Here is a 25,448-nt window from a genome sequence, read left to right on the forward strand (position 1 = left end):
CAATACCTACTAATTTTTTTTACAGCTGCTCATTTGTTTAGTCAAGAATTTTTCTCTCTGCTGAAGTTGGTGTGCTGAGTGAGCTTCACAAATCGTATTTTATTTAGGCTGAGGAGCTTGTACACAGATTCCAAATAGCTCAGTTAAGTCATGAAGAGCCATATGCTCCTTGCTTCTAGGCTGCCACATTCTTCCCCCTCCTTTCTCTTTTTTAAATTATGGATGAAAATATAACTTTTTATCCATAAGCAACAACTTGCAGGGAGCCCTAAAGTCTGAATAGGCTTCCAGCACATCTGCTTCCTCTTGGCTGGTGGCTGATTCTATGTCAAACAAGTGTCTCCCCCCAGAGGTTTGTAAATGTTTTTCTAGTCAGAAAAGGAGAGAGCAAATGGTTGTCTACACTCATTTAGGGAGTAATGGAGTTTCGGAATGGCAAACGTTCTGCTTTAGATAACTCTCAACTGTAAATAAATAAACCCTACTTAGCTAAACACATTGTATTTCCTTTACACATTGTTATCTTAGGCAGTGTCAAACACAAATGGCAGGAAAATCACCAAAAGCAAATGATGTAGAGGTACCATTTGCACTCTTCAAATTAAGGCTGTGTCAGTACTGCCATTGTAAGGCTGGTCTGTGGGTCTCTACTGTAGCTATAAAATGTACCCTGAGCTGATACCTGGTAAACAACAGGTTGTGCCAGGAGCAGCTGAGAACAGAAAGGGGTAGAAGGGGAAGCAGCATTTTTTACAAATTTGTCCAGTCCAGGAATAAAAAAAAGTAAATTTGGCATTCTTCTTTTGCAGGTGCTGTTTGCTTTGAGTTCAGGATGGCACATCAGCCGTAGCTCTCTGTTTCCTGGCTTTTGTCAGTTTGGGTCAAAAACCACATGTCTGTGCAGCTTTTGTCTGTGAACAGCAAAACTTCTTGAAGTGACTTTTTGTAGCAAGAGTGGAGGTCTAATTTGTGGAAATCTATTCCAGCATTTTTTAGCTGTGGTATCCTGAAATAAAGGCTTAGATTATTTATGTATAAACTCAAAAATTCAATACACATTTTTGTTAAAGCCACTGTCACATTTTTTATCTTTCCCTTTATGTTTATCAAAGGTTGATGGGGAAGGAGAAGGGAGGAATTCCCAGTTTCTGGCTGCAGGGACAGCACGTCCTTACCTGTAGTGTGTGCTGTTATTAGGACACACTGAAAGTGGTTGTTTTTTTCTAATTGTCTCACTGGGTATTTCCCTAGGTTTCTCTCTGTCCTCTGTGGAAGAAGAGGGGATTCGTCGGCTATATGTGAATGGTGTCAAAGAGACAGGCCTAGCTTTCAAGAAAGGTAAAAGACTTTTTAAAGTGCTTTTGTTATTGCTTATTTAATCTTGGTATAGACCATGAGCTTGTTGGGATGGGAACTTTACGGACACACTAAACCAGGATCCTAGTCTGAAGGAAATCGTGGTCTTTTGAGAAGAATCTGAGGTACTGAATACATGGCTCTGTTCTGCTCTTGGTATCATCTATGCTATATGGTCAACCTCTTTTAATTTTGAGTTCCTGTATATGTAGCATGGTTAGCATGTCCCCTGCAGCTAGAAAAAGGAACATGGCCCTCTTCAAGTCATTCAATGCAAAATAAATGGATACAGTAGAAGCTATCATAGTGCTCTCTGTGGTTGGGATTACTGCCTCTAGTTTTGCTTCCAGCCTTTGCAGGAAGCATGACAGCACTTGGACCAGAAAGCAGCACAGATAATTAAGCTGCCAGGCTCATCTTAGGGCAGAGCAGGATGCAGTTTAACTGCAGCTGACCCTAGCTGAGCTCAGTCCTCATGCTATCGTGCTTTTAGTGCTTTTTAGCCCTTTCCAATGTGCCAGCACTCCTGCTTGTGCAGTCACAGGATGCTGGGCAGCTGTACCCTAATTGGATTTTAAAATATAACATGGGGACCATGAAGAATGAGAAGACTCTCATCTCTTCAATACCCATCAGTATATGCAGAGTCCTCAGAAACACCTTCACAGTTTTCTTGGTGAGTGGCGTCATGGGTTTGTAAAGCTTATCCAGCAGTTTGAGGTTGCCAGCAGCAATGGGGTCTGTCTTCCCCAACCTGCTGCAGCCCTTTGCCTTGTGCTGACTCTGGCACTCTGCTGAGCCAACTCAGCTCACTGTCTGGATAGAGAACTGCCATGGCAAAACATGTTGCTGGTTTTCTGACCCACTAGCTTGGCTTGTGTTGCAGTGGAGTGAGTAGCTGAAGTGGCCCAGTACAGGGACAGGGCTGTACAGGCAGAAACTGGGAAGGAAGAAACAGGGGCAGGAGATGGGGAACAGTTCTGGCTGCAAGGAGCCTGGAGCTTTGTTCAGCTGTAACCTCTAACCATAACTTAAAAAAACCTCGTAGATGGTTCTGCACATGGCTGCTGCCATATGTCTGTTGAACTTGAGAAGACCACTTCACCCCAGTCCCATACAATTCTCTGGCTGACGGGATGGAGATTCTGCCAAAAACCCTGAGCAGGGGCTGAGGGACAGCTCTCTGCTTGTCTGTGCCAGGGAAATAAAACTCTGTGGACTTCTTGTGAGGGGCAAAGAGAATATGGTGATGGGGTATGTGTGTGTGTGGCTTCAGCAGGGCTTTCTGATTTTGTTCTTAGGAAATGTTTCTGTGACAATTTAAGCAAATTCATGAACACAGACTGCCTCCTGTGGGGCTGAAACGCTATAGCATGCTCTCAGTGATGCCTTGCTCTTCATAATCGACATACAAATCCAGTTCTTAGTGAACAGTATTTGGTAGGATATTGTGACAAGACACCCACAGCCAGCAGAACGAAGGGAGGAAAACTCTCTTCCTCCCATTATTTACAGTCATGTTTGCATTTGACCACACTTCCTGTCATGAGTCTAACAAGAAAAGATACAGCATTTCATTTTCAACTTTTCTCCAACTAGAAAACTTAAATTTTATTTTCTCCTTTTAATTTTTATTATTTCTCTTTTGATTTTTTTCCTGTTGTTCTGTGTTAGCTAGACCACTGCTAGAATTTGAGCTGCTTGATTGTGCTGAGATAGACATAATGCTTTCTCCCAAATGATTAAAAACATGGATTACAAAGAGTAAATGAAGCCCCAGATAGGATGTTTATGGTTGTAGGCATATTAATGTGTGACTATTATGGCATGGCATCACTAAGTAGAATAAATGAAATAATGCATAATGCTTGACTTGCCTTGTTTTGTCCTTGTTTCAAACATGATTTTATGGTCCATTTCCTTTGTAGCTGTTCTATCTAGTTAATTTTATTATCTCCAAAACTGCACGCTACACTACAGTCTCTGGGAACAATTAAATGCATTTAGAAAGATCTCAATTTTCCTTAAGAAGACTGAAGCTCTTTAGCCTCCTCCCTTTTATGTTTGTTTTTCTTGAATGCAGGTAGTTATATGCTTCCTGAAGGATGCAGCTGAGCTCTGCTTTCAGCTCATCAAGTCAGGCCTTTCATCCAGGCTTTATGGGTGGCAAGATTTGGTGTCCTTTGTGTGATCACCCAGCCAGAGAACTGCATGGTATGAGGGCAGGGCATCCCCACAGAGCAGATTTTTTGACTCTGGTAAATTCCATCTTTCGTGCCTGTAGATGCCAGGGCATTGAGTGAAATGCTGGAGTGGTGGCAGATTGGTGGCCTTTGCAGAATATGTGTTCCCACCAGCTGGGCCCAGCAGGCTGGCTCCTGGGGGGCTGGATTCTTATAGGGGACTGCCAGGATCACCCTCATGTGGACACAAAAGCTGCATCAGTAGGAGCATCTCTGATGATCAGGGCTGTCAGCACTGCCATGCCCTGGTGCACTGCTGCCTGCCCGACCAGAAAGGTTATTTGGGACTAAACCCTGGTCCAGCTTGCTTTTATTTGTTGAACAATGGTCCCAGCTGGCTGAGGAGAAGATCAGGATTCCTGGAACACCTCAGAGGGATGCATATCATTTGTTGGCATTGCTGGGTCAACCCCAAAGCAAGCAAGAGTCATCTGTTTCCTTTGCAGATCCCCTTTTCCCTTGGGCTATGGTGCTATAAATAACTCCTGAAAAACATGACTAACTTACAAAGGGCTAAAATTTCATTTTGAAGGTCTACGTGCTAGGACATGATTCAGGCAGAGCCAGAGAGGCTATCTGAAGTCCTACACCACATGTCCCAGCTGAGTGGGAGACATTTTCTCCCCTCCTAGATGCATGGGTAGGTGACCACTTCCAATAAAATCCTTCACTGTATGGGAAGTTAAAAGCAAGAATCAAGCCAGGCCCTGTCTTGCATGCAGCACCTCAGAAGATTGCTTCTGTCCTTTAGTATTCATTTATTTATGAGCAATATGTTGTGTAGGGTGGCTTGCTGTACAGTGACTGTTCCCTTGCAGAGTGACATGAAGAAAAAGGGTCTTGTTACTGGTCTTTTGTGAGGGACTTCCTGGGGGCATTGTGCTCTGACATTAGATCTCCCAAAAGTCAGTATCTTTTTTCAGTCATGAACGTTTACTCTGTGTCTGACATAACACTGCCAGGTACTTCATAAACACTTGGCTGAGCTCCTTGATGTCTCTGGGTTACAGAAACATTACTGAACAAGTCTTACCCGTTCCTTTCTGCGTTGCAGGCCTGAAAGCTGGCGATGAAATTGTGGAGATTAACAAGAAAGCTGCTGAGGATCTGGATTCAGCTTCACTGAAAGATGCCCTCGTTCAGCCTTCTCTGTGTCTCACTGTGCGCACCTACCCTGAGATAGAAGAAGGGCAGAAACTAATGCAGCCACCACCGCGTCGCTTGGAAAACCCATCTGACTTAAGTGACAGCACACTGGCATTTGCTGGAAGCAGCCAAGGTATTGAGTTCAATGTAGAAGTTACCAGGAGGAGGGTTCACACTTACAATGTACTGGTGTAATCCCATTAATCTTTGCATTTATCTTCCAAGGCGGAAGAATGTGCTGGGCAGATAATATGAGGGAGCTGTGGAAGCTGTAAGGTGTCATCTGCCTCAGCAGTGAAGGATGACTGTGTAGATGGTTATACTGTGAAGCGTGTGTCGTCACCAAATGCATGTCACATCATCTGGTTGTGCCTACAGCAAGGCACAGAACTAATTGCTCACTTCTAGCCTGCTCAGAAGGCTGCTTTGACCTCTGGATTTGCCAACATGATATGTATACGGCAGGGAAGGAACAGAGGATAAGCATTTGCCCTCTCTGGGATTAGCCAGGAGCACAGGAGCCCTGTGTGTTTGATGAGACTCATAAATAATTCACAAGGACAGTTCAAAACACCTAAAGGTGTAGGGATTGATACTACAGCCAAACATATGAAGCTGTCCCCACATCACACTGCAGTGGGAAGGGACGTTCCTGTCCACCACTCTGCCCTGTTCAGAGAACTGACCTGGCAGAAAATTAATCCCTTGCAAATGTGAATTTTTGCTACTCATTTAGTTTCTTATACCAGATGAGGACAATCACCTGTGCTGAGGTAAGAGTCATGGCTACAGAAGAGCAGGATCACCTCCCTGGCAGTTCCTATTACCTCTGTAAGACAGAAGTGTTGGGAATTGCACTGGGATAGCAGGCAAGCTCCTGCACTGTCTCCTCTTGCTTGCATGCATAGTCAAGTCTTACTTGCTTCTAACTGCCCCACCCTCATTCTTGGAAACAGAAGAAGACACTAGATGTACGTGCTTGCTTTGTGGGTTTTTTTAATAATTAAAAGAAAATAATGGAATGGCCAAGAAGAAGTAGCTTCTAGATAATCAAAACTGTTCTGAGCTGAGGTAAATTTAGATTTTTAGTCAAAACTATATGGTGTCTGAATATGTCAAAAAACTTTGTTTTATCTCCAAAGTAAAGGTTTTAGAATAGTCAAAGTATTTATTTTTACAACTAGGAAACAATATTGGTTTGGGCATTCAGAATTAAAAAATGGAGTGTGAAGAGAGCTGTTGATGCCCTTCACTGGGGTTAAAGTCACCCTTCTCCCAGGACATGTCTGACTGCTGCAGTCACTTGGTGTAGGGGCTTCAGGGAGGAGTTTGGGTGCAAACTGGAGCTAACCCAGGAAACACACTGAGTGCATTAGCATGATGCTGAGCTGGAGCAGATGAGCTGCTGTGCAAGATGGTTTGCTTGGGCTCAGGACCAAGCTGACTCAACTCATCTCTGCTTGAAAAGGGTCAGGGAGGTACAGGTACAGCCCACCTTTCAACATTTCTGGGTGGTGCTCTGCTTAGAATATATGCTGAAAGTGATCTAGAAAAAATGTCACTGTTTAGGTGACAGGAACATGTAGTGGGGAAAGAGAAGGCTGAACCCCACGTCTGACCTTGGGGAGTGTGAGTTTCATACCAAATAAACTAGCATGAGCAAGAGAGCTTAAATTAGCTTATTGCAAATATCTCTGAGAGGACTGATAAAAGCAGCCTCATCTAAGGTGTCAGATAAACAAACCTTCAAATGCAGTTAAAATTAAATATTTTCAGAAGGAGATTTTTTCCCTTTTAATTTTCATTGAACTTCTTCCAGTTAGGCTTTTGTGCTGAAAAATCAAACTCATGTACATTTTTATAGCTGGCCACAAGGTGCCCCCATATCCTGTTTAACACCAGCTCTTTTCAGGCCCCATCCTTTTGTACTTGCAAGTGCTTTTTTACTGAAACCCTGAGTGCTGTGTTCTCATACCATGACTTTTCACTGAAGTGAGTGTATGCCCTGGGTGCAAAGAATTGGGAATGGGGACTTTTGTATTTATGCCACATAGTAATTTCTAAGGCAGAGCAATCACATCTCATAACACAGGGTCCCAGGAGCTGGTCTCAACAAGCAGTTCCTCTGCCACTGTCAGTTCTCTGCATCATTATTTTGAAGGTTTTCATGGGGTACTTTTCCTTTCTGACTTGAGGTTTGCCAAATGTGTCTGAAGAACCTAGCATTTGCCTTTTAGTATTATCCAGTATAGAAACCCTGTGTGCCCCAGTGAAATGAAGACATAGGATGAGGCTAATGAACACATCATGGCAAAATCAGACCTTCCACCTCCACTGCTTTGTAGGCACGACTTCCTTTGTGCCTCTTACAACTCGAGTCATTTTTGTCCTCTTTTGTAAGCTTCTGCCTAGCCAGCTTTTTGTAGTTAGTGCAGTGGTGTGGAACGGGTGCTTGTTTTGCCATGTCCAGCAGTGACCATGTGAACTGTATGGTGAGCCAAAGCACCTACTTCTTAAATAGCTCCCCAGGACCTGGAGTAAGCTTTGGGGCTCCCTTTTCCTTTCAGATTTCTCTTAGTACAGCTGCCCTTCATGTTTGGTGTGCTTTGGTCAGCTCATTCACTCTCTTTAAGCTGATAAGCAGCACAGAAGCTAGAGTGCTTTTGACATTTGCTTTCTTTCAAAATGCAGCAAATGTTGAAGTGGGAATCATCACCATTCCTTCCTCAAAGGAGGAGGAATACTGTTTTAACCAACAGAAGCAACATAATAGCTTGTCAGCAGATGTGCAGGTGTCTCTGGCATCTTCTGAAAGTGTCTGTAGCTGCCATGTGAAATGTGCCTCTGAAGAGCAACGTTAAGATGATGTTTAAAGATAAGCAGCACTGGTGCTCTAATTTGGGATGACTTAGCCTGAGGTAGGAGTAAAATCAAGGCTCTGCACCCAAGTGTGTGATTGCGAGGCAGGTATTTCGATCTTTTCCATCAGTTTCTCTCTATTTAGGTGTTTGTAAAACACAATGTTTTACCAAAGCCTTCTTTCTTCTGGCCCTGTGCTTTTTCAGAGATTCATTATCTAAAATAGGGCCTGTATGAATTCTTAAAAAAGTGTACATGTTTTTATTTGGGAGATAGTGGTTGTATCTTAGATTTTTGGGCTCAGCTCTGCAGCTTCTTCTGGAGAGCAGTCAAGTATGAAATACCCACTGACCTATTTATTTGTGTCCTTGTTGATTACTGGCAGTTTGGCTGGCTAGGCAAATCAGCTCAGTGATTTCTGTTATATGCTTTATTTATAGTATGCAGATTTTTTTTCTGGTCCTGAAGTAGTATAACTCACTCTCCTCCCCCTTTCAGCAGGGGGGTGAAGCATTGCTGAGCCAGAGTGCCAGCAGGTATAAATCACCTGTAGGCACATCCATTCTCCAGAATTTCAGGGTCTGGTTGACTGATCATGCTGATGTCCTATCATTATTCACTAGCAATTCTTCATCAGCTAGGAAGACAGCAAAGGGTAGATTTGTGTGAGTCAAATCATAATGTGTTTTTTCAGCAGAAAGATGGCTGTGTTACTTTTTTTTTTTTTTTAAGCAGCTTTCCTAGTGCCTTATTATGCAGTGGGAGGTCTTTCAGGAGCAAAGGAGGGCTGTGTATCTGGGAATCTACCTCCCTGAAGTGACTGCCAGTGCTCCTGTTAAACATGACTTCTCTCAGAGCTGTTTCATTATCTGGAACTACCTTGTATATAATGAGGTTGGGGCTAGAACTGCAAATTAGCTCTGTGGCAGGGGTTACTTCATTGTGTTTACTTAACAGGTTATTCTTGAAATGACCTTCTCCAATTGATGCGAAAAGCACCATCTTAGGTATGATAAATACTTTCCCCTCAGAATTCACACTGCGTCAGGCTTGCAGAGTCACAGATTTTGTTTCTTTCATCCATTACTGTTTTTCCTGGCTTTCAGTCTTGCTAACACAGTCTGAATAAGTATGGTCAAGGAGGAGAAGCTCTCATTCTGTGTGGAGCCCCACAGCATGTTTTTCTTATTGCCTAAAAGGATCAGGGAGAGCTGTCTCCCCTTGCTGTGAGGAGTGTTTAGTCTCCCCGGTCAGCTCCACTCACTCCAGGGAATGGGAGGCTGGGAGCTGGCAACCCAGTGCTGGGGATTTGGGAATGGGAGTAGTATCCATATTTGTTTGTGCTTCCCCACCCTGTGTAGAGTTTCTGAGGTTAGGTTTGTGTGCTTCTCTATTTTGGAGACTTAGCATAAGGGATAACTCTGTAGGGATAAATGTGAGTTATATAAATCACAGTATGTATAAAGGATAAAAAAATCCCATTTTGAATGGGTGTGTTAATCTTCTAGGTGTGAAGCAGCTAGGTGGTTGTAAGGACTCTTATTTTTTGTCATCCAGAAAGCAGAGCCAGAGGCTGAAGTTAATATATGCTCTAAACACTATGGTAAAAAACCGAAGCAAACTTACAGTACACTGTGAGAATGGCCACTGATTTTCATTCCATCCTCATCCTGTCACGGGTCCCTGTAGGCTAAGTAATTTGGATTTCAGAACAAGCTGAGACTAATAGTAACCCTAATTTTTAAGGGTTATTTTCCTGAGGCAGACAACTAATTTCATACCTCCTGTAGCATGTTAAAAAAAAAAAATCATTCAGTGCTTGATTTAACAATTCCAGGAGCATTTACTGCAGCAGCAGTCTGAAGGTCTTGCATATAATTAATCAGAGACAGGCAGAACGTTTTTTCACAAAATCTGGTTCCTAAAAGCTTAAAAGCCAAAGCTCAAGGATGTTGCCTTTAGTCAAAATTGTGTCCAGAGCTCTCATTACTGGCTTTTTCAAAGTCTGCCTGAGCTGCTGTTGAAACGAGCAGCGTGGCTATTAGCACAGTAGCTTTTCCACCGCGGCTTTGGGTTCCTGACCCTTCCCGTGTTGGCTGCAGCAAGGATGGATGCTCCCTACCCCTGGGTTTCTGTTCCGCATCCTCTCGCTGTGTCGCCGCTCCCCCTGCCGGCTCCCAAGCCTGAGGCACTTGTGCAAGGAAAGGCTGCTTTTTCTCATCTTCGTGTCCCTGGTTTCCAGGGTCCCCGAGGACATGCTTCATTTTTATGTCTGTGAAAACTTCTGTTTATTCCAAAGGGACTCAAGCGTATTACAAGTGTTTGACTAGACTTCTGACCTGGGGAGGGTGAAAAGTGACCACAGTACAGCTGGTACAGGGAAGGTTTCATTGAGTCTGCATTTTTTTCCCGAAGTAGAGTAAATGAATTGGCTGGCATTCAGCGTAGATTTTTCTATATTTGCATGATTTATACCTAGCTGAAATGGAAAGGGAATCAACAGAGTTCTGTCAAAAGGGAAAGAGAACTATGGGGCTTGTTCTGTGGCTCTCCAGGAAAGCTAGAATTCCCCAGCTTATTCCTATACGGTTCTTTGGTTGCTCAGGTGACTTTAACTGTGACAGCTATAGCTGGGTTTTACAGGTGTTTGGAGACTTAATCAACTCTAAGGGTCTTTCTAATGGGACCATTGTAGAAACCATCTTTCTAACCAGCTAACCAGAATTCTTTAAAAAAAGATTTAAAAAAAATGCATGCTTACCTTTTTTACTTTTATAGGTGAAAATTTGTCTCAAATAAAAATTTAACCTGAGAGGCAGTTCCCTAAATATTTCTATTAAAATTGTTGTATTTATGGCAGAGTCTCTTCTGAAAGTATTCCATTGTCATAACAGGGCTGTGCCTTGGCAGCATCTAGAAATGGCACTTTCTGTTTAAGGAAGTAGCTGTTGAACTGCCCAAGTGACTCTCTCTTCTCTTAAGACTAGAGTCAAACATGAGCCACTGAAAGAACTTGGCCACTGAAACCTTTGTGGCACTTCTCACAGGAGCACAGACACCCAAGTGTCTTTGCTGGAGTAGTCATGTTCTGCATGGTCCATGTTTCTTCTTGCTTTCAGCTCAGGTAGAGATCACTCCTTATTTCCCACTGAAAATGATGAAGCAGTCTCTATATTTGGCTGAGTTTCATCCATGGAAGAAATACAGAGGATCACGATGCCCCTTTTACAGGATGGGGATGAGCTCCTGGGTCCCTGACACTTGTTGCTCGGCTGCTGCAGTCCCAGAGCTCTGCCTCAGTCCCATTGCAAATGGGGCACTGAGATGTGTAAAACAACCCAGTAAACTGGGTTAAAAAACAACCCAGACTGAGGCACCTTAAAGTTACAAACCATAGCTTTCATCCATCTGAGCCTGTTGTTGCTTCTCAGCTGCTCTTGCCAGCAATTCCTTGTTGCTGCCACTAAGGGGACTAAATTCGGTATTGCTCATTCCACATACTCAGAAATAAGACATCAAGATGCTGTGTTTTCTGATTTGTATACTGCTTTTTTTTTTTTTTTTTTTGTTTTGTTTTGTTTTTTTTGTTTTTTTTGGTTTTTTTGTTTTGTTGTTGTTGTTGTTGTTAGATGAGCACTTCTCAGCTTCACACTACATCTCACAGACCTTGGCTAGGAATATTGATTTCTACTGCATTAGGAAAAAAATAATCGGGCACCAAGAGTTGGGCTTTAAGAGCAGTACCAAATATTGTGGAAGTCACAGCAGCAGCTCTGGAAAATTTTAGGTGACTGTTGGTGTGGTCCTTAAGCTTCACATGATTCTACAGACCTTTAAGCCCCAGCACCTTTGCTCCAGTGATATAAGGCTTCCTTTTATTTTGTTAGTTCTAACCATAAGTAAAAGTTTTTTAATGGACATTAGTCATAATGTCATAAATGCTACACTGCTGAGACAACTTGGGAGCCTGTGTGACCTCCATCTGTGCTGGTGGCCAGATGCGTTTGACTCCCTTTTCCTGCTGCTTTCCAGATTTCCTTTTCTAATTCCTTAATGTCAAATGAAGGTCATGAGTTATGGTCCCTAACAAATGGCAGTCACTGGACAGTGTTCAGGTGCTGCAGAAGGAAATGAGCGCATTGAGCTCCTCGGAGAGATAAAAAAAGATTTACAGGGCAAAAATAAAATGATGTAATGAACCTGACAGAAATGGGATGGTAACTGGAAGGTATTAAGAAATAGGAATGTGCAGCATTACTGAACTGATTGCCTGTGTTTAACAACCAGCAGATAAACCTGCTAAAGTTGACACTGGCTTCAGCAGCTTAAGACATTAGAAATACCCTGAGCACATGTACTGTGTGACTGCTCATTAAGGCAGAAGTGAAAGATTGCTGTCTACTGCATAAAAGCATTTATACTGCAGGAAACAGATTAAATGGTGTTTTAATATACAGGAAAAAAAAAAAAGTGGTAGCTTAAAAGCAAAAACCAAAAGTCCCAAACAAACATTATTTGCCTTGGCTTAGGGTGAGAAACAGCTGTAGGATGTATTTCACACAGCTTGTAATAGCAAATTAATTGCAGTGAAAAAACACAGACTCCCAAAACAAACTATGACATGTAACACATTTTACTTCTCTTATTTTTTTAATGGATAACTTTAGGGTTCTAAGAACTTTTTCAAACATTAAGATAGAGCCCAGGAAGCTGATAGCCCAAATTGATAAAACCTAGGCAAGGCTCACAAAAACTTAACTTCTTAAAGAAAAAACACTTCTTCAGATAGATTTCCTGTTGCTAGACAACTACAGGTACATCTTTTTAAAAGGTAAACCTTATCTTTTCATACAAGAGGTGTGTCTTTCACAAGCTCAGCTGTGAATGGCCCTTCACCTTTTATGTCCTTCTAACCAATTTAGTTCTATCCCAGAATGCAGAATAAGTTTTGAATTTATTTATTCCAATTTTCACAAATTACTTCCCGACTCAATAAAGTTTAAATCTTTTACAGTTGTGAAAATTGGTTTTGGTGATGGTGTTTGAAAGCCTGCAAGAACAACATCTGAAAGCTGGGTGCAGAGGAACCCAGACCTGGACCTCTGCTTTAAGTCTTGATGTAAAGAACCTTAGATTGAATCTTAAAAAACAATATTATGTATTAGCATAAAACTCCTTGAAAGAAGAACAGTGGATTTTAAATTGTAGCAGAATTTTTCTTCTTATTTAGAAAATACATTTCTTAGAGTCTGTCATTTCTATGTCATGAAATATATTTAATTTCAGTATAAATATAGAAAAATATACTGTCTGTATGTAATCAGTGGTTTGTTGTTTGGTTTTTTTAATATCTTCATTTTAAATTAGTTTGTCATTTTAACTGAATTAAACGGACCATCCACACTATTGGCCTTTTTGGTCAAATCATTGTTTAGCTCTCATATCAGTATAACTAATAGGTGTTATCATCACAGTTGCCTTTTTACTCATAGCATTGCCATCTAGCCAAATGCTCCTTATAGTCAAATACATGTGACTTACCTAAATTGAAATGCCTAGCTGGAAAACAGCAAGTAACATATGAGTCAGCATGGGCCTAACATAGAAAAGGTGCTGCATCTGGTGTGCTAAATCACTGTTAATATTTGTAAAAAGTACATGTTTCAGCCTAATAGTAAATAGGAGGGGAAGGCTGCTGGATCATTGGATGCTGACAATATGATAGTGTGCTGTTGGGATGCTTCTATTCACAGGGCTAGCAAATAAACAAAAAACCAAACCCACCACTGGTTTGAAAAAATCCAATTCTGCTCCAGAAAAGTGTCAGTTTTCCACAAACTGTTGAAATTCTACATGTTAATAACACAACCGAAAATATGTTAATATAGTTTGTTCAGCTGTGGCTTTTAAAAAGCTGGGATTTTCTGTGTTGCTGCATCCATTGAACTTAGATTAGGCTTTTCTTCATTACCTGAAAATTAAACATAATGGAGTAAAAGGTATAATCCCTAGTGGGCTATTCACTGCCCTATTTGTGTGGCAGGCAGAAAACACCCTTCCTCATCCAGCTCCAGAAGTGGCACCACAGTCTTCCTTATGGGGTTGAGCAGAGAAAAGGGGAAAAGTAAAAGGAATTAGCGTCTGGACTCAGCTGCTGTAAAGCATCTCTTTGTGCTGGCTTGAAGGCAAACTGAGGCATGGCAGAGTTCCATGGCAGAGTTCAGTACATCACTGGTTATTATAATTATCTGTAGCCTGGACTTGAATGTATATGAAATCTGTTTATCTGTGAAAACTGGCTAATGCGTAGTATTAGTGCTTCTTACAGCTATTTGAGTCAGGGAATGAGATTCCCAGAAAAATTCTTTGTGCACAGAGCTCTTAGGCTGAGATTTGTTCTTTCTTTTGTCAGTTGTAGGTAGTTTACTATTTACTTACAAAAGGTTGTGAAGGAGTTACCAGCTGTATCAATGACATAGTCTCCAGAAGAGTGCTCAGGTATAGGAGTGCATAGTTGTCATGTACTAATGGAAGTGAAATTTAGTTTTCAGTTAATGCAACAGACGCCTAAAAATTGCTAAAACTGAGTTTGTTTCCTTAAAAAATAAACACTAAAAATCACAAGTGGGTGGGTTAGGCCAAAACTGCAAGCAATTTAAAATCATCACATATGACTTAACTTGGAGGAAGGGCTGACCAAGGTTTGCTTCTTGGCATGGCCTGCCCGTTCACATGCTGCAGTAGCCATTTGAAACCACCCAAGTATAAAGGTAGGCACCTGCTCACCAGCCTAGAAATTAATAATAAACATAAGAATTTCAATGTGGCATTTTAGGCTTATCTCTGAATCAGATTTCGTAGTTTCCAATTAAATAGTGTGTCTGACCATAGTCTGTTTGTTTTTACACCTGTAGTTAAAACTGGCACTTACTGTAAACCCCGGGGAGTCCTTTGAGGTCACTGAGTGCCTCTGGCATAATGTCCTGTTGATGTGTACCTGTGTGTGTTCAGGATGGGGCCTGGCCCTCTGTGGGAACTCCGTGTCTGTTGTGCTCAGTTTGTTTTTTAATTTTGGAAACGATGGTTGGGTTTTCACACACATCTCAATTTCAGCAGGGCACTCGCTTTGCGGAGACCCGGACAGCTCTGTTGAGACAGCTCCAGAGGAGGCAGAAGCACAAGATTTGGAGTCATCTGATGAAGCTGATAAGATGAGCAAGGTGAGAAAGTTTAATTTTCACATGACAAGGAGCAGAAGCGTGGTACAGTCACAGCTGATGTACTGTATTCACAGCTGCACATGATTAGAGCATCTTGCCAGGGAAAATGGAAATGGAAACAGCTCAATTTTAAGGTGCTCAGGGATGATATTGAGTGTAAAAAATTACAGCTTTCATAATGGCACATCATTACCTCCTGAGCAAGACTAGTGCCCTTTTTCAAAGCTTGGTTCCCATCTTGTGATACCATTCTTGTGATAGTGTCTTGTGATAACATTCCCACATGGTTTTTAAATTGGATGGTTTGTTACTTCCCTCACCAGAACAGGCCAGCTAAACCAGAAGATCAGGTGGATTGTTATGATTTCTTACTCTTTCTTGATTTTTAAGCATAGGGGGAATCTAAGTTAAACAGTATTTCCTTAAATCGATAGTATAGTGCACATGCTAGTTTTTAAATGCAAACTAATTATAGCCAATCTACCTTAAATTGAAGCAAAACTCTGCAATTATAGCTAAGAGGTTGTGCAAATGGATTGCAAATTGCCATCTATTAAGGGATGGGTTTCACAGTGGTTGGTAGTTTGCACTTGTTGGGGTGCTGGGGGGCTTTACACAACATAAGATGGGATGATTGAGTGACTTTTGTGGCAGAATCAATGGGGATTATGTTGAAGGAACTGATTGCTTTTAGGTATTTGTTGCATAGGTAATGGTGAGAGCTTAAAGTTTTTTTTTCTGCAGAATTCATGATCTAATGAGTATCAGACCTCAGTCTGTGCCTAGGTACAGGTGTGGTTTTTCTCAGCTCTTGTTTTAACTAAAATGTGCTACTGTGACCTCTGAAACTGGTCCCTGTGCAAAGCTAATTGTCACTGTAGCAAAGAAAGGAAAAGACCCTGGCCTCTTGTTTCCTGATCTCTGATGTCATGCTAGCCTGTAGTTTTGTCTTTGCTAGCCAGACAGTGGAAGTCAGATAAGAAGAAACATTTCTATGCATGGAACATATGCAGAGCTTGCAAACAGCGGAGGTGATTGCTCATAGAGTTTCCAGGTTTTATTACAGGACTTTTTCTTGTGAGGACAAAGAATTTCTTCTTGAGTAAGTCGAAGCCTTTTGTTGATACTTTGGGGTTTTTAACTGTAAATATGTGGATTTTCATATGCTCTGACTGGAGTCTCTTCTGTTAAACACTGAAGCTGTGGAAGGGCTCTGAGCATAATACATAGCTGCTTGGGGAATAAATTGTCTTGCAGTGCTTTCCATAGCTTTCTATTTCTGAACTGTGTGCCAGGCTGTGGGGTTCCATTTTGCATCTTGCCTCCTGGATCTTTAGAGCTGTAATTTCCTGAAGCAAGGCGTAAGGATTACATGATTAGCCTTGTGGCTCAGCAGATTGAGTTAAACTGAGAAATGTGTGTTAGTAGCTCTCATAGTTAATATTCTTATGTTGGAAGAGTAACTTGTAACTCTAACAAGCCTTGCTTTCCAACAAGAGGAAAATCTGTCTTTCTGCAAATGAAATGTTGGCATCAGTATGTGTTTTCATTTAAAATTCAGAAATATGTCCTGGTTTTGTGTGATATAAAGGGGACTCAGGCATTTTACTTCACATTCTCTTTGTTATGGGACAAACTGCTTGAAATGGTCTTCCATCAAAGAGGCAGCATACTTGTACATATAATGTATGTATGCAGTGTGCTTATTTTGGCAAACCATGCCACTGTCCCTGTTCAGGAAGGAGGGCTCTGTACTCAGTGGGCTTTCTTTGTGGTTCCTCTCTAACAAAAGCTACAGAACTCCCCGAATTATTTTGCAGTCCCTGTAGAGAATTCCAGTAGGGGAGGATATCATTGCTTGCTAATCATATGCTAATTTTAAAATACAACAACAATGGAAAAAACTAACCAAGGAAAAGCTCAGTCACTGGGGGGGAAGAGGAAGGGGAAGGGCAGATGGGGGGTGTTCCTAATCCCTTTGCTGTTCTGTGTGCTTGTGAAAGACAATCTGTTTGGAGAGTAAGGAACCTGCAACCTGTTTTTCCATGGAAAGTCAGCACCCAGCTGATACAGCAAGAAAAAAAGCAAAGGTGTTTTCCTGCACTGCCACACCTTTCCTTGCTCCTTGGGATTATGGCGCAGAAGATTAAGCTGATGTCCTCAGTGCTGTTTTACACTGGTTATTTCTGTAGGTGGAAAGCAGGAGGAGCTCTGTAGGTTGCAGCAGGAGGGGCATGAACCTCTGCAATGCCATTACTGCCATAGCTTCCATCCTCCCTTGGGTGGTGGAGTTTGGGGAAGACTTTTTTTCTTTTCTGCCCTTACTGGCAAAACCAGGGCAGGAGCACTCTTACCCATTCACTGCTGGGCAACAAAGGAAATCCACGTTAACTGTGCTGGAGCCTCCCAGCTAAATGCAGAGTTCTCTTTCTTTCAGCGCAGATGCAGAATTAGCAGCTGAAGATCCAAAAATAGCGTTTGGGTTGTCTTCTGCCTTGTGATAGCATGATCCTGAGGCAGGGCTTAATCCTGCAAACACCACCACTCCACACCATGATGCTGGTTGTCTGCTGATGCCCACAGAGCACTGCAGAAGAGGGGAGCTCTGAGCTTCTCCAAGGAAACTGCCCGGCTCTCCAGCCAGCAAAGCGATCCTAGGGGAGAGTTAATAATTCATGGGAAAAGGAGAGGAACGCAGCACCACAGCTCTCCTTCATCCTCTCTTGTAGCACAGGCTGGGTAGGCTTTTTATGAAGGTAAGATGTGTGAAATTCTGCCAAAAAGCTTGGCTTGAGTCCCTTCTGACTTACCTTTAACTTTCTCCTGTAGGTGACAGGTGAATCTATAACACAGGATGTATTTGAATATGTCTTCTCTTCTCCTCCTCCCTTCCAGCTGTCTCTTTCCCTTCCCCCCAGCCCAGCATGTGTGCACGTGGGTGTTTGTTTCCTTAGTAGTGGGGCATTTATTTCTTAATCTGCAAAAGCCTCCAAGCTGGTAGTGGTGGTGAAGGATTTGGAAGGTGCACCGGTAGCTCTGAGGGCTCCTCCCTTTTCTCTAGATTTTATATACTGTATATCTTAAAGACCTGATAACAAGGAGTTTACTTCTCTATCACTATTGTCCAGGAATTATTATAGTAATGAGCAGAAATAACATGTCTGTAGAACTGTGGTGATAAAATATTAGAAACCCATTTCCAAGGTGGGTCGAGGCACTGTCAGTGCAGTGATGTGGCATAGCTGTTGTTCTCTGGACTCACCCCCTATTTAATTTCATGATGTCTTCCCTGTGTCAACCATCCTTCTTAGGTACAGCATCTCTTGGATTGAAATCTGTGTAAATGGCAACAAGCAGGTATACTTTCTGCATGCAGTTTGTTTGCAATTTTTTTCCTTTAAGCCATGCAACTGGCAGTGGTCTGAGTTGTGCCTCCCAGTTGCTTTTGCTCTGGGGTGGGCTTCTGACTTTCCTTTCTCTCTTTGTTTCATGTGAGAGCTGAGAGGAGGTGAGAGATGGGAGGGAGAAGAAGGGGGGAAAAAAGGGAAACCTGCTCTCTGCCACCTCTTCAAGCTTCTTTTCATCTAGCAGGTGAATTAAAGTTTCAGGCTATTTATGAAACCTGGATGAAGCCTCTCTGTCAGTCTCCAGTTTAACAGGCACATTTCATACCAGTGTAGTTTCTTAAATGGTTACTTGGCTCTGTGGTGACCTGACTATTTTGACCTTTTAAATGGTGTCAAATTAATTGAAGTTCAAAGGAATTACCCTGAAAACTAGGTTACCAAAGGCTAATATAGGTGTTGTGTTGCCTTTGAAGATCCGACTTCGTGCATATTTTTTCCTGTAAGGGTCCTCTGCATTTAAATGGGAATATGGTTTTAAAACTGTCATTAGTTAAAATACTGCAGGACACTTATTTCTCCATAATTAAAGATATCTGCCTCTTGAAATGAGAGCTTATTACCTTGCAGCACTTGTGCTTGGAGGAGCGTGCTGTAATGGGCTGTGTGTGTACATGCTTATATCATTTAGAGGTATTTTTTTCAGAGAAAATAGGTCGTCTTCTCTCTCTGCAGCATTATTCAAGACCAGAATTAAGTCTCAAAACCTCCAATGTGTTGCAATAGATGTGACAGGATTAAAACGGGGATTTGAGGGGCAGGCTCTCCAGTAGCATAACTGGCTTTTTGAAGTTCTTTTAATTCTGTGCCTCTGTCCCTTCAGATGTTTAATATTCTTCAGCAGTGCCGTTTGTAGCCAATCGGCTCATGCTCAGCCACGGGCAACAGACATTTATATTCTCCGCCTGCTTTCACCTCTGCTTTGCTGCATTTCAGCCTCTCTGCTCAAGTTTCCCTCTTGAGGAGTCTATGAAAAGCAGCATTGCATTCACAGGTTCAACTGGTACCTGGCTCTTAATTCCAGTTCACGTGGTGAGCAAACGAGGCCGGTGGCAAATGACACACGGGGAGAGGTTTTGCCTGGAGAAATACGGTCCCTGCCCTTCCTTCTTAAAACGCAGCCGTCTTCTGTGTTGTGTGCCAAGTAGGCAGCACGGAGTATCTGTTTGGAGTGGGAAAGCCTTTTGGATCAGATGAGTATGTGGAGAACTGGGATTTTTCTCCTAGCTGAGTGACAGCTCTGGCATTAGTGTCTTTCCAGCGATGTCGGCTCTTTGGAGAGGTAACCGTAAGCTCAAGGATGAAAGCCCTGGCAGAGCCGGTGACTCTCTGTACCGTGTGCTGTATTTGGTGAGCAGATCTACTGTGCAATGTGACTAATCTAAGTAATTAGCAGTTAAATGAATTTTCATGCTGTTTTAATTTTCAGGTCATAAATTTGAGGCTGAGCTGTAAAGGATATACCCTGTAGAGGCTTTTTGTTATCGTGCGATGTTGTTAGCAGTCCTCGCACTGTGTGAAAGGATGCAATTCACCCGAGTTTTGTTTGGGTGATCAATACTGCTTAAAGTTTGCTATCCATGGCAGAGAGAGGTGCTGCATGTCATTCCAGGGGGCAATCTGCCTGATGCCCAGGCACCTGTATGTCTTTATGTGGTAACCACAAGAGACACTCCACTTTCAAAACAGTACAGCAGGTAGCCAAAACTCCCTACTGGGGACACCATCAACAAGCTTGATGAGTTTAAGGACTTAGTTCTCCTGCATGGGAAGGATGTGAGCTTAATTCCTCTGCTGAGCCCCCTGCAGAGGAGGGTAATATACTTGCAAGGTAAGGTTGCTAGCTGGGAATGCTCGCAGAATTGTGTTTGAAGTGTGATGCTGTAATTCTCCTAGAGAAACCCTGGTTCAATGCTGTAATTGTCACAGCTGGCAAACAGAGCTGGTACTGGAAGATAAAAGGATCGGTTCCAGGCTTTCCCTACTCCATCCACTTTCTCAAGGAAAATGGGGACAGAGAAGCTTTTGTTAATACTGTTGGAGAGTTTTCAGCAAAATTGCTGTGTTCTGAAGAACCTCCCTGGGTGCAATTATAGGTCTGCTTTCTGTCTGGAAATTGATTTTTTTTTAAAAAGTAAATATAAAGTAGACAGGATTACATTTGGGAATGGATCAAGACAGATAATTGTTGTGCTTGAGACTTTTTTTTTCTGTCTGTAGAATATTGAGTGAGTGATGCTTAGGAAATAAATAAAAAGAAGTGAGGCAGGGCAGTGACATGGCAGAGCTCCATTGCTGCTCTCTGGAGCTGGGCATAGCTGAAGTCAGTGAGTGGTTTATTAAGAGCACAAGTGGACATAAAGCTTTTAAAAGTCTCTGACCTTCCTTTTTGGCATAATGGATGTAACTATTCCTTCTGGGGCAGGCAGCATGCCTTCATGACACTTATCCAATTTTCAAGTTCTTGTTAGTTTTTAGCAGGTATTTCATGGTGTAAGTGGATTTTTGCTCTCTCTTTCTGGTGACCCATTTTTCCATGCAACTTACTGAAAGCATATGCACAGGATGGTGAGCTGTCTGTGAAGCATCAAGCAAAAACTGTTTAAAACACTTGTTTTATTTTTGGAGTTTGATTCCATGTCATTTTATAGGCTGTAGCTATTTTTATTTGTACATTTGGCTCTTAAAAAAATAAATGTCACTCGATGTGTCTTCCTCTGATATTCTTTCACAAGAATGAAATGTGTGATGTGTCTTAACATAGCTAAACATTTCTGATCAAAACCCTGCATATCCTGGGTCTCTGCAGGCTCAGATTAACATACATTAATTTGTCTCCTTCCAGCAGAACAGGTAAGTTGGGCAGGTTTTTTGCCTTGTGCTGAAGCCAGGCTTCCACCTACTGCAGATTTTTCGTCTTGGGGCTGTTGGGATCAAGATCACACTTGTTTAAATCTAATGCAAACTAAACATAAATGCTTGGGTGTGATTTATACTTAAAATACAGCAAGTATAGGTGGAGACTTGCGGAGAAATAAAAGCAGTTACTTTGACTTAATATCTTAACTCTTAGTGGCACTTGCCATTACCAGGAGCTGGAGTAGTTGGAAATGAACTGATTAGACTCTCCTTCCTGACCTCAATGTACATTTTTCCTTTCTTTCTCATCTGAGTTAAGCCTCAGATACTAAAGATAAATAATTTTCCTGTAATAAATTGTGTCCGATGACCAGTTACAATTAGCTTGTTGCTAACATTTGTGTCCTGAAGAAAATCACCCCTTGCATAATAAGCATCCTTACTAACATGCCTTGCAGTGGTACACTCAGGTGAGCATTTATAGCCCTAAGATACCCTTAAGGAAAGCAACTGTATTATAGCAAGAAATCCTTTACTTGTCACTACAATGGTTAATGTTCGTCTTAGGCTTCATGGTATTGCAGGTGCACTCACTAAGAGGGGAAAATAGCTATGTGTGAGCAGACTGCATAGCTTTAAAAAATGTGGACATTTTTCAGCACTGGGTCATCACAAAGGTGTGGGGTAGTGCAGGTTATGGATGAGGTTGTTCCTACCGTCTGGTGGGAGTGAAGTGATTTTCCAGGAGGCAGATCTCTCTCTCCAAAGTGCAAGGTGTTAATGTGCTTTTTTTTTCTTTCTTCTTATTATTTTTCCTCCTCCTCTCTGCATATTCTCTGTTTGAACAGGCTAATTCGGGGTCAATTGTTTTAATATGAACTGGAGGGCTATAAGAAGCAGCATTGGGAAATCACTAAATCTGGATTAAGATACCATGGCAGGATCAGATGCAGAAGGTTAGGAAGGTATGATCAAGTACAGCAGCTCTTTTCCCTCCTGTGTCCCCTCCAGGTCTTTGTGAGGGATGGAGGCAGGGCACACTGCAGCTTTAGCAACCCTAGAAGCCTGGGGCTGTTGTCACTGACACCAGAGACTATACCTGCTCCAAACTTTTAAAAGATGCAAACAGATGATCTAAGAAGAAGGGGTGAAGAGAGGATAACTATTTTTATATATATACAGCTGATTAAACATTGAAGAAACCAGCTAGATGTAGCAGCTCTGAAAAACTTGACTTACAGGGAAGAAATTCACCCTGCAAGGCATGTTTCCTGACACAGAACAGATACATAGCTTCTTTCCCAAAGAGCTTGCCTTTGAAGTGTTGAGAAGCTTTGGTTCCCCAGATGGTTCTGCTTCCCTGAAAAACAGCTTAAACAGGTTCTGTCTCTCTGTTGTCTTCTTGGCTGTGCTGACACAGCTATTCACAGGACTGTTGCAAACTAGATTAGGGAACTGGCAGAAGGCTGGTGTGTTTTGTTTTTAGTCATTTTTCGTTCCCAATTCCCGGGCCTTTTTGTTTGTTTCTTTTTCAATCTTAAGTGCTGGAGGAGCCTATTTTAATTAAAGTTCATGCTTATCTGAAATGAGGAATTTTATTGAACAAGTATTTCAATTAACTTGAAATGTGCAACTCTTTTTTATTTTTTTCCCCCCGCATTCCCAGTCACTGTAAGACAGGAGAGACAGATATATGAAATGATGTATGCACTTCTGGATTCTGGTGCTGGTTAAAAAGCCCCTCAAGCTGCAACTGCAGAACTGCAAAGGTTTTTTCAGCTCTATCATTCCTACGGCTTCTTCTTGAAATATTACCTCTGGTCTTTCCTCTTCCTTCTTTTTAAAGAGTACAGAGCAGGTCGCTGCTTTCTGTCGCAGTCTGCATGAAATGAACCCTTCTGATTCAAGTGCTCATCCTCAGGAATTTACAGGACCTCAGCTGGCCACCATGAGACAACTCACGGATGCAGATAAACTGCGAAAGGTTATCTGTGAACTCCTGGAGACAGAGCGCACCTACGTCAAAGTAAGGGCTCTACATCTGTTCTTTCAGTCTACTATTATTTCTTCTCCTTCTGGAAAATTTTGCTAGTTTCTTCTCCAGTACTTCAAATTATGTTTTGTGCATGTATCTCTTAGTGGACTTGCATTCAATTTTACAGTCTCCCCCTAGACTGATAACTTTTAAACCTTTGAAATAAGTAGGCTTTCCAAACTTCTTATGCTGTAATTTTGAAATTACTTAGCTGGTGAGCAGAGGAATACTTCTTATTGTGATCCAGTATTTATTTTGTGAGTAACTAAGCGTAAATGTTTCCTTTTACACTCTTAAATTCTGTGAAATCCAACTATTTTGTCTCATGGACGAATGGGAAAAGTTAATAGGCTGGGTAAAAAATGATCTTTGCCACTTTAATAAATATTTAGAGGAAGTTTGAGGAACCAACATGAGAATCTTTTTCTGAATTTTTAGGACTTAAATTGTCTAATGGAGAGATACCTGAAGCCTCTGCAAAAAGAAACGTTCCTGACACCAGATGAGGTATGTTAACTGTTACTTATCTTTTCTGCTGGATAGCTTCAGCGCACCCCTCCACTCTGCCCACGCCCCTTGTTTGCGCAAGGGCTGTGGAGAAATTTGGAATTTCATTTATTTTAAAATAACAGGTTGAGTAGAATATAAAGTTAATACTCAATAATGTGCAGTCTGTAGTTTGTTATTTTTTTTTCCCTGACAGGACAGTGGTTGTACAACCAGACTGAGAATGACTGAAGTTCTAGAAAATGTGATTTAGGTGCAAAGTGATATTTTTCAGCATCTTGCTTTTTTTTTTTTTTTTTTTTTTTTTTCCCTCTTTAATTAGCTGGATGTTCTCTTTGGGAATCTGACTGAAATGGTAGCATTCCAGGTAGAGTTCTTGAAAACTCTTGAAGATGGAGTAAGGCTGGTTCCAGACCTGGAAAAGCTTGAAAAAGTTGAGCAATTTAAGGTAATTTCACTGTTTACATTCTGGGTAGTCCTTTAACATTCCTCATTGTCTTTTTCTGACTACTGCCACTGTTCATGTAAAAACCTACATCTGCTTAGACTTGAGATTCATTTTTAGCCAGTAATGGAGCTTTTTGAAAAACATCCTGCTACAGTGGTAGTTTATGCTACATTTAGCCATATAGACTACTAGAAATCTGTAACACCACGTGCTTTTAGATGCTGTTTTTGTCCTTCTGCCAAATTTCTTGTCTTGGCCTGTAAGGTAATGCTAGAAATGGAAAGTCACATAAAATCTTCATTCTGACAAGTCTAATGTACTAGCTCAGAAGCCCAGTAGGTCTACAGATCAGAACTATAAATCATATAATAATAGAATAGCTAGGGTTGGAAGGGATCTTAAAGATCATCTGGTTGTATTCTGTGTTGGGGGTTTTTATGCACTGTGGAATAATATGGCAAATACTTCTTACTATCAGCAGATGTGCATTAAAGGTAGACATGTAAAGTACAGATACCTAAACATCATTAGAAAAAAAGAAAAATGTGGAAACAGATGCTTTGCTTTATTTCTACTGCAGTCAGGTACTGGATATGGCAAGTAACTAGTACAAGGTTTTTTCCTTTGGGGAATTTTACTCTTGCTTTGAGCACTCATCCTAGGAAAGGGCAGGGTGTCTTTATGAATAATAATAATTCCACTGGGATTGCTCTTCAGCTAACATACAGTCCTAGAAGAGCTACTAAGAGAATTTTTGTTCATGTGTGGCCTTGCCATCAGGTACTTGTTTAAAATCAGAAGCAATCATGAACACTGCCCTTGTATAATTAGAATACAGCTTCGGTTTTGTAGGAAATGTGTCCTTGACAGAGAGCAGAGGCACATTTTTTTAAACTTTTTTTTTTAAGTAGAGGAAGCCTCTGTGACCGCTGTGTGCTCTGGGCTTTAAGAGAAGTGTAGAAGCAGCCTCCTTGCAGGAGAGAACTCTGTCTTTTTTCTGAGTGCTGCTGCTTCCACTTCTTCCCATAAAATCTGCAGCAACTTTACTTTTAGTTCTGGTTTGGTTCAGTTTAGTTCATGGGTTTAATGTGAAAGCAGGATGCAAAATGGGACATCAGAGCTTCGTGGTTTCAGTTCTGCAGTTTGCTTTCCCCTGCTGACTGTAAGCAAGCTGCCTTGGTGTTTTCTCACCCCCCCAACCACACGTGGTCTTTTTCCTAAGTGGGTAGTGGAGCAAATGGTTGTCAGTGGCATAGACATCTTAGAGGAAGATTGTGTTAAACTGATCCACAAGAGAGTGAAGACCTTGGTATCTTTGTGCAGAGGAATAATAAATAGTCTTGCCTGCAGCTCCTTAGTGTCTTGATCCAT

At 41.7% G+C, this 25,448-nt stretch overlaps 1 protein-coding gene across 5 annotated transcripts in view; it reads left to right on the forward strand.

Moving 5' to 3' along the window:
- The window catches only part of TIAM1 (TIAM Rac1 associated GEF 1), a 193,556-nt gene that overhangs the window by 154,473 nt on the left and 13,635 nt on the right, over positions 1-25,448 (forward strand). For 3 of the 5 annotated variants that reach the window (XM_071754695.1, XM_071754665.1, XM_071754674.1), the window contains 6 exons: positions 1,252-1,338; positions 4,654-4,878; positions 14,721-14,824; positions 22,934-23,113; positions 23,561-23,629; positions 23,952-24,077. In XM_071754695.1, the coding sequence (XP_071610796.1) occupies positions 1,252-1,338; positions 4,654-4,878; positions 14,721-14,824; positions 22,934-23,113; positions 23,561-23,629; positions 23,952-24,077 (791 nt within the window). Of the gene's footprint in view, positions 1-1,251; positions 1,339-4,653; positions 4,879-14,720; positions 14,825-19,400; positions 19,579-22,933; positions 23,114-23,560; positions 23,630-23,951; positions 24,078-25,448 lie in introns of those variants that run through there. The other 2 variants (XM_071754684.1, XM_071754704.1) reach the window with 2 other exon arrangements.

The sequence above is a fragment of the Heliangelus exortis genome, chromosome 1, assembly GCF_036169615.1.
Source record: "Heliangelus exortis chromosome 1, bHelExo1.hap1, whole genome shotgun sequence".
NCBI lineage: Eukaryota > Metazoa > Chordata > Aves > Apodiformes > Trochilidae > Heliangelus > Heliangelus exortis.